Source organism: Nerophis lumbriciformis, linkage group LG20, assembly GCF_033978685.3.
Source record: "Nerophis lumbriciformis linkage group LG20, RoL_Nlum_v2.1, whole genome shotgun sequence".
Lineage (NCBI taxonomy): Eukaryota > Metazoa > Chordata > Actinopteri > Syngnathiformes > Syngnathidae > Nerophis > Nerophis lumbriciformis.
Genome location: NC_084567.2, coordinates 552,351 through 562,321, shown reverse-complemented (window position 1 = coordinate 562,321; position 9,971 = coordinate 552,351). Strand labels below are relative to the sequence as shown.

At 37.1% G+C, this 9,971-nt stretch overlaps 1 protein-coding gene and 1 non-coding gene across 2 annotated transcripts; one reads left to right on the top strand and one right to left on the bottom strand.

Annotated features, from left to right (window-relative positions):
- Nucleotides 1-1,173: 1,173 nt before the first annotated feature.
- Nucleotides 1,174-1,272, bottom strand: LOC133619889 (small nucleolar RNA U13). Its single transcript, XR_009817470.1, has one exon. It is a non-coding gene; the product is annotated as a small nucleolar RNA U13 (small nucleolar RNA).
- A 7,180-nt stretch (nt 1,273-8,452) lies between these two features.
- Nucleotides 8,453-9,257, top strand: LOC133619725 (L-rhamnose-binding lectin ELEL-1-like). The gene is made up of 4 exons (XM_072915469.1): nt 8,453-8,516; nt 8,717-8,858; nt 8,951-9,093; nt 9,197-9,257. Exons 1-4 carry the CDS (start codon nt 8,507-8,509, stop codon nt 9,223-9,225), a joined length of 324 nt encoding a protein of 107 aa, XP_072771570.1. The 5' UTR covers nt 8,453-8,506; the 3' UTR covers nt 9,226-9,257.
- The last annotated feature ends 714 nt before the right edge of the window (nt 9,258-9,971 follow it).

Here is a 9,971-nt window from a genome sequence, read left to right as displayed (position 1 = left end):
TGTCATATTTATGCCTTTTTATTTGAGAATTTGGACTTTTGATCTCATACTTAAGTGTTTATTGTCTATTGTGAGCGAACTGTGGTGCTGAATTTCCCCCAGTGATCAATAAAGTACTTTCTATTCTATTCTATAATTTGGACTTTCCATCCATCATCCATCCATTTTCTACTACAATTGGGCGGAAGGCGGGGTACACCTTGGACAAGTCACCACCTTATCGCAGGGCCAACACAGATAGACAGACAACATTCACACTCACATTCACACATTAGGGCCAATTTAGTGTTGCCAATCAACTTATCCCCAGGTGCATGTCTTTGGAGGTGGGAGGGGCCTATCCCCAGGTGCATGTCTTTGGAGGTGGGAGGAAGCCGGAGTACCCGGAGGGAACCCACGCAGTCACGGGGAGAACATGCAAACTCCACACAGAAAGATCCCGAGCCCGGAATTGAACCCAGGACTGCTCAGGACCTTCGTATTGTGAGGCAGATGCACTAACCCCTCTTCCACCGTGCTGCCCTAATTTGGACTTTCTTAACTCATAATTTCGATTTTTTTTTTTAAATATCATAATTATGACTTTTTATTCTAAAATTTATATTTTTTTTATCTCATAGTTTAGACTTTCTTATCTCATCATTTTGATTTTTTTTTTAATCTCATAATTATAATAGTCCAAAAAGTCCAAATTATTTTCTCATTTTTTTCGACTTTTCATCTTATAATAACAACTTTTTATCTCATAATTTTGACCTTTTATCTCACAGTTTCGAATTGATTCATCATGAGATATAAAGTAGATTTTTTTATCTCATAAATTTCGATTTCATATCTCATAATTGTGATTTTTTTTTTAATAATAATAATCTTAATTTTCATATCTCATCATTTCGATTTATTTGTTTGTTTCATAATTATGACTTTATCTCACAACTTGGACTATTTGATCTGATAATGATGACTTTCATCATTTCCACTTCACACGTCAAGAGTGGACATATAGCCTCCTGCAGTGAATGACGTCAGCAAGGTTCGATGTGTCGTTGCCGTGGTAACAATATACAAGTCATTAAATAACACACTGAAAAAAGTAGAATATTCTCAACTATGAAGTGTTTATTTCTAGTATAGATTCTATGCTTGAGTGTCAATGTTTTTATTCCAGCGCATGATCAGACGGTCTGAGGCAGCAAGCGTAACAAGAGCGGTTGTGCCTTTCACGGAGTGTCCGTGAACGCACCAGTCATCACACTCATGAACTGGAAAGATCATTGACCCGTTTTCAACATGGCGCCCACCCCTTCTATCTCACACAACCACACTACACTCACGGTGCCCACTGCTCACTGCTCACTGCTCACTGCTCACTGCTCACTGCTCACTGCTCACTGCTCACTGTGACGTCCCAGCACACAAGTCAATAATCTGACCTCATGTTGAATTTTATTTGGCCAAAGAAGAGTGCTGCAGCGGTGCATTGTGGGTAGGCATTCCCTGCCGGTGTTCAGCGTCATTGAGGCGGCTCTTGCTCGTGACGCATGCGTGTGTGTGTGCGTGTGTGTGTGTGCGTGTGTGTGCGTGTATGTGTGCGTGTGTGTGTGGGTGTGGGTGTATGCATGTGTGTGTATGCGTGTGTTTTTGTGTTTGTGTGTGTTTGCGTGTGTGTGTGCGTGTGTGTGTGTGTGTGTGTGTGTGTGTGTGTGTGTGTGTGTGTGTGTGAGAGTTATGTAAGGTAAATCAAGTGTGTAGTGCAAGTGTAGTCAGTCAGTCAGTCAGTTAGTCAGCAGGTATGTTGCAGCACACCTGGATCAGTATGTTGCAGCACACCTGGATCAGTATGTTGCAGCACACCTGGATCAGTATGTTGCAGCACACCTGGATCAGTATGTTGCAGCACACCTGGATCAGTATGTTGCAGCACACCTGGATCAGTATGTTGCAGCACACCTGGATCAGCTGACAGCTGCTGGAACACTTTACATGTGCTAACAGTCTATGCATGCTAATAGTTTTGACATGTTAACACTTTATACATGCTAACACTTTATACATGTTAACACTTTATACATGCTAACACTTTATACATGTTAACACTTTATACATGCTAACAGTTTATACATGCTAACACTTTATACATGCTAACACTTTATACATGCTAACACTTTATACATGCTAACACTTTATACATGCTAACATTTTATACATGTTAACACTTTATACATGTTAACACTTTATACATGCTAACACTTTATACATGTTAACACTTTATACATGCTAACAGTTTATACATGCTAACACTTTATACATGCTAACACTTTATACATGCTAACACTTTATACATGCTAACACTTTATACATGTTAACACTTTATACATGCTAACACTTTATACATGCTAACACTTTATACATGCTAACACTTTATACATGCTAACAGTTTATACATGTTAACACTTTATACATGTTAACACTTTATACATGCTAACATTTTATACATGTTAACACTTTATACATGCTAACAGTTTATACATGCTAACACTTTATACATGCTAACACTTTATACATGCTAACACTTTATACATGTTAACACTTTATACATGCTAACACTTTATACATGCTAACACTTTATACATGCTAGCACTTTATACATACTAACACTTTATACATGTTAACACTTTATACATGCTAACACTTTATACATGCTAACACTTTATACATGCTAACAGTTTATGCATGCTTACACTTTATACATGCTAACACTTTATACATGCTAACACTTTATACATGCTAACACTTTATACATGCTAACACTTTATATATGCTAACACTTTATACATGCTAACACTTTATACATGCTTACACTTTATACATGCTAACACTTTATACATGTTAACACTTTATACATGTTAACACTTTATGCATGCTAACACTTTATACATGTTAACACTTTATACATGCTAACACTTTATACATGCTAACACTTTATACATGCTAACACTTTATACATGCTAACAGTTTGTCTATACTAACAGTTTATACATGCTAACAGTTTGTCCATACTAACACTTTATACATGCTAACACTTTATACATGCTAACAGTTTGTCCATACTAACAGTTTATACATGCTAACACTTTGTCCATGCTAACAGTATATTCATGCTAACAGTTTATACATGCTAACAGTTTGTCCATACCAACAGTTTATACAAGCTAACAGTTTATACATGCTAACACTTTATGCATGCTGTTAACAATGTGCTAACAACTTATTACCGTATTTTCCGCACTATAAGGCGCACCTAAAAACCACACATTTTCTCAAAAGCTGACAGTGCGCCTTATAACCCGGTGCGCTTTATTACGATTCATTTTCATAAAGTTTCGATCTCGCAACTTCGGTAAACAGCCGCCATCTTTTTTCCCGGTAGAACAGGAAGCGCTTCTTCTTCTACGCAAGCAACCGCCAAGGAAAGCACCCGCCCCCATAGAACAGGAAGCGCTTCTTCTTCTACTGTAAGCAACCACCCGCCCCCGGAAGAAGAAGAAAAAACGCGCGGATATCACCGTACGTTTCATTTCCTGTTTACATCTGTAAAGACCACAAAATGGCTCCTACTAAGCGACAAGGATCCGGTTCATAAAAAGACGCAATCTCTCCATCCGCACACGGATTACTACCGTATTTCACAGCAACTGATATTCCTGTGAACCGCACTGTGGATACAACGGGAGCACGTACGGTGAATATTCGCACCACAGGGAATGAGAAGTCATCCTTCACTGTGGTTCTAGCTTGCCATGCTAATGGCCAGAAACTTCCACCCATGGTGATATTCAAAAGGAAGACCTTGCCAAAAGAGACCTTTCCAGCCGGCGTCATCATAAAAGCTAACTCGAAGGGATGGATGGATGAAGAAAAGATGAGCGAGTGGTTAAGGGAAGTTTACGCGAAGAGGCCGGGTGGCTTTTTTCACACAGCTCCGAAGGCGAACACACCTTCACTAAGACGGGCAGACAGCGCCGGACGACATACGCCAACATTTGCCAGTGGATCGTAAATGCCTGGGCAGATATTTCGGTCACAACTGTGGTCCGAGCTTTCCGGAAGGCAGGATTCACAGAACAACAGCGACACTGACTCCGATGACTTCGACGAGACGGAACCGGCCATTTTGGATACCACGCTTGCGCAACTTTTCAATTCGGACACCGAAGACGAAGAATTCGAAGGATTTACGAATGAAGAATAACTTCAGAAGGTGAGCGCTATGTTTATTTTGTGTGTTGTGACATTAACGTTCGAGCAACATTATGTTGCTATTGCTCTACACCATTTTGAATTTTACTATGTTTGTGATTGCACATTTGCGTACATTTTGGGACAGAGTTGTTAGAACGCTGGTTTTCAATATATTATTAAAGTTTGACTGAACTATCTGACTGTTTTTTTGACATTCCCTTTAGCGCAGCGTAGGCGCGGCTTATAATCCGGGGCGGCTTATTGGTGGACAAAGTTATGAAATATGTAATTCATTGAAGGTGCGGCTAATAATCCGGTGCGCCTTATAGTGCGGAAAATACGGTAATGTTAAAAGTTTATATATGCTAACAGTTTATACATGCTAACAGTTTATACATGCTAACAGTTTATACATGCTGTTAACAATGTGCTAACAGCTTATTAATGTTAACAGTTTATATATGCTAACAGTTTATACATGCTAACAGTTTATACATGCTAACAGTTTATACATGCTGTTAACAATGTGCTAACAGCTTATTAATGTTAACAGTTTATATATGCTAACAGTTTATACATGCTAACAGTTTATACATGCTGTTAACAATGTGCTAACAGCTTATTAATGTTAACAGTTTATATATGCTAACAGTTTATACATGCTAACAGTTTATACATGCTGTTAACAATGTGCTAACAACTTAATAATGTTAACAGTTTATATATGCTAACAGTTTATACATGCTAACAGTTTATACATGCTAACAGTTTATACATGCTGTTAACAATGTGCTAACAGTTTATACATGCTAACAGTTTATATATGCTAACAGTTTATACATGCTAACAGTTTATACATGCTAACAGTTTATACATGCTGTTAACAATGTGCTAACAGTTTATACATGCTGTTAACAATGTGCTAACAACTTATTAATGTTAACAGTTTATATATGCTAACAGTTTATACATGCTAACAGTTTATACATGCTAACAGTTTATACATGCTGTTAACAATGTGCTAACAACTTAATAATGTTAACAGTTTATATATGCTAACAGTTTATACATGCTAACAGTTTATACATGCTAACAGTTTATACATGCTGTTAACAATGTGCTAACAACTTATTAATGTTAACAGTTTATATATGCTAACAGTTTATATATGCTAACAGTTTATACATGCTAACAGTTTATACATGCTGTTAACAATGTGCTAACAACTTAATAATGTTAACAGTTTATACATGCTAACAGTTTATACATGCTAACAGTTTATACATGCTGTTAACAATGTGCTAACAGCTTATTAATGTTAACAGTTTATATATGCTAACAGTTTATACATGCTAACAGTTTATACATGCTAACAGTTTATACATGCTGTTAACAATGTGCTAACAACTTAATAATGTTAACAGTTTATATATGCTAACAGTTTATACATGCTAACAGTTTATACATGCTAACAGTTTATACATGCTGTTAACAATGTGCTAACAGTTTATACATGCTGTTAACAATGTGCTCACAGCTTATTAATGTTAACAGTTTATATATGCTAACAGTTTATACATGCTAACAGTTTATACATGCTGTTAACAATGTGCTAACAACTTAATAATGTTAACAGTTTATATATGCTAACAGTTTATACATGCTAACAGTTTATACATGCTGTTAACAATGTGCTAACAACTTAATAATGTTAACAGTTTATATATGCTAACAGTTTATACATGCTAACAGTTTATACATGCTAACAGGGTATTCACACTAATTGTTTGTCCATGCTAACAGTTGATGTGCAGTAAGAGTTTATATGTGCTAGAGCTCCTTCCAGGTGAATAGTTGTTGTTAGCGAGTAGACTTGAAGTAGAAGAAGGCTAAAGGTAAGATTTATGGTACAGTTGCTAAAGGTAAGATTTATGGTACAGTTTCTGACACGTTGGTCCCACCTGGACGAAGGGGCCCACTTCCTGCTGGGGGCGGGACATGTTGGTGCTCGTCTCGGCTCTTTAAATAGCAGCGCTAACCTTCACTGGAGAACATCATCATGAACCTTCTCAGGATGCTAACCTTCACAGGTGAGGCACAAAGTAAGACAAGAATATATCTGAAAGATGTTCTTGTCAACTTCTGCCATCTTTTTGTCTCTTTTAGTGGCGGCCACACTCTACCTGCTATCTCACACTGCTGGTAAGTAATAACTCTACCTGCTATCTCACACTGCTGGTAAGTAATAACTCTACCTGCTATCTCACACTGCTGGTAAGTAATAACTCTACCTGCTATCTCACACCACTGGTAAGTCATTCTACCTGCTATCTCACACTGCTGGTAAGTAATAACTCTACCTGCTATCTCACACCACTGGTAAGTCATTCTACCTGCTATCTCACACTGCTGGTAAGTAATAACTCTACCTGCTATCTCACACCACTGGTAAGTCATTCTACCTGCTATCTCACACTGCTGGTAAGTAATAACTCTACCTGCTATCTCACACCACTGGTAAGTCATTCTACCTGCTATCTCACACCACTGGTAAGTCATTCTACCTGCTATCTCACACCACTGGTAAGTCATTCTACCTGCTATCTCACACCACTGGTATGTCATTCTACCTGCTATCTCACACCACTGGTATGTCATTCTACATGCTATCTCACACTGCTGGTAAGTTGCCACTCCTCAACCAAAGCGCTACCATTTTTCTTCTTCTTCACGGACCACCACATCAAATGACTCATAAAATAAACACCAGGTGGATTACCATTGCTAAGATGCTAGCTTAGCACACCATTTTTAGCATCTTCAAAATGAATCAAAATGGCCGCACTTCAAGTTTGCACAGCTGAACTGAACACAAACAGTAAAAAAAATTGTAAATGGTACATTTGTTCAAACTAATGCTAACAGTTTGTGCATTAAATTGGTTCATATATGCCAACAGTTTTTATGTGCTAACAGTACATGCATGCTAACTGTTTTTGCATGCAAACCATTGATACATGATAAAAGTTTGTCCATGCTAACAGTTTATGCCTGTGTGCAAATATGTTTTATGTTTATGTTCTCCGCAATGTTTATATATAAACACTTTATACATGCTAACAGTTTTATATATGCTAACAGTTTTATACATGCTTACAATTTTATACATGCTAGCAGTTTATACATGCTAACAGTTTTATACATGCTAACAGTTTATACATGCCAACAGTTTATACATGCTAACAGTTTATACATGCTAACAGTTTATACATGCTAACAGTTTATACATGCTAACAGTTTTATACATGCTAACAGTTTATACATGCTAACAGTTTTATACATGCTTACAATTTTATACATGCTAGCAGTTTATACATGCTAACAGTTTTATACATGCTAACAGTTTATACATGCCAACAGTTTATACATGCTAACAGTTTATACATGCTAACAGTTTATACATGCTAACAGTTTATACATGCTAACAGTTTTATACATGCTAACAGTTTATACATGCTAACAGTTTTATACATGCTAACAGTTTTATACATGCTAGCAGTTTATACATGCTAACAGTTTTATACATGCTAACAGTTTGTACATGCTAACAGTTTTATACATGCTAACAATTGTATACATGCTAACAGTTTATACATGCTAACAGTGTTATACATGCTAACAGTTTATACATGCTAACAGTTTATACATGCTAACAGTTTTATACATGCTAACAGTTTGTACATGCTAACAGTTTTATACATGCTAACAATTTTATACATGCTAACAGTTTATACATGCTAACAGTTTTATACATGCTAACAGTTTATACATGCTAACAGTTTATACATGCTAACAGTTTTATACATGCTAACGGTTTATACATGCTAACAGTTTCATACATGCTAACAGTTTTATACGTGCTAACAGTTGTATACATGCTAACAGTTTTATACATGCTAACAGTTTTATACATACTAACAGTTTATACATGCTAACAGTTTATACATGCTAACAGTTTTATACATGCTAACAGTTTATACATGCTAACAGTTTTATACATGCTAACAGTTTTATACATGCTAACAGTTTGTACATGCTAACAGTTTATACATGCTAACAGTTTATACATGCTAACAGTTTTATACATGCTAACAGTTTGTACATGCTAACAGTTTATACATGCTAACAGTTGATCCGTGCTAATGTTGATGATGTGTCAACAGAGGGTGTGGTTGTCTACGCCTGTCACAACGACACAGCAGTGATGTCATGTGGTAGGACCACACACACACACACACACACACACACACACACACACACACACACACACACACACACACACACACACACACACAAACTCTTATGTATGAAGGTCAAGATTGACGTCAATGTGTGTTTGTATTTGTGTGTGTGTGTGTGTGTGTGTGTGTGTGTGTGTGTGTGTGTGTGTGTGTGTGTGTGTGTGTGTGTGCAGAGGTGGGCAGCAAGATGAAGTTGCATCACGTCCTGTACAAAGTGGGCGTGGGCACGCGGTGTGGCGAGGGCAAGCGTCACCCTGACGACGGGCCTGACACCTTCTGCTCCTTCCCCTGGGCGGACATGGTGGTGGAGGACCTGTAAGAGTGGGCGGGGCCTTTGCTGGACAGGAAGGGGTGCTGACGTGTGTGTGTGTGTGTGTGTGTGTGTGTGTGTGTGTGTGTGCGTGCAGGTGTGGCAACAGGCGCACGTGTGAGGTTCCTGTCACTGAGGTGGTGTTTGGAGAATATCCCTGCAAGGAGACCAGCCGCTACCTGGAGGTGTCTTACACCTGTGTCCTCCCCAGCAGCCCACCTGCCCCCGCCAAAGCTGACTGTACGCACACACACACACACACACACATGTACACTCACACACACACATGCACACACATGCACTATGAAGGGTGTGAACTTTGACCCCAGGTGTTGTGTTACAGGTGACATCAAAGAGGAGACGAGTGTGTGAACTTCCTGTTGATGATATAACAATAAAAGTTCTTTTTTCTCAGTTTTGTATTGTTTATATGTCATCCTGGGAGAGGGGGGGGCATGTGTATTGTTTATATGTCATCCTGGGGGGGGGGGGGGGCAGAGCGGCTGAAAGCTCGGGCACCCATGGTGGACACTTGAAATAAGGGACAGTGAGATGGATGAAAGTGGTGGACAGTTGAAATAAGGGACAGTGAGATGGATGGATGAAGAAGATCTTAGGGAACGTGAAGTTAAAAAAAATTAAAAAATTAAAAAAAAATGTTTTAAGTTAAAACATGATTTTCAAGGTACATTTTTTTTAAGGTTAAAAATTATTTTCAAGGTAAACAAATGATTTTCAAGGTAAAAAAAAATTTCAAGGTACATTTTTTTTTTTCAAGGTAAAAAAATTTTTTCAAGGTAAAAAATGATTTTCAAGGTAGAAAACATTTTTCAAGGTAAAATTTTTTTTCAAGGGTAAAAATTATTTTCAAGGTAAACATTTTTTTTCAAGGGCAAAAATGATTTTCAAGGTAAAAAATGATTTTCAAATTTTTTTTATTTTTTAAAAATGTTTTTAAATGTTTTTATTTTACTTTAATTTTTTTAATTTTTTTAAATTTATTATTTTTTTTTTTTAACTTTTTTAACTTTTTAATTATTTTTTTTTTTTTTTAAAACAATTTAAAACAATTTTAAATTTTTTTGATTTTTTTAAACAATTTTAACAATTAACATTTT

Coding starts and splice junctions, on each gene's coding strand:
- LOC133619725 (XM_072915469.1), top strand. Junction 8,859..8,950: donor GACATGGTGGTGGAGGACCT/GTAAGAGTGGGC, acceptor GTGTGCGTGCAG/GTGTGGCAACAGGCGCACGT. Junction 9,094..9,196: donor TGCCCCCGCCAAAGCTGACT/GTACGCACACAC, acceptor GTTGTGTTACAG/GTGACATCAAAGAGGAGACG.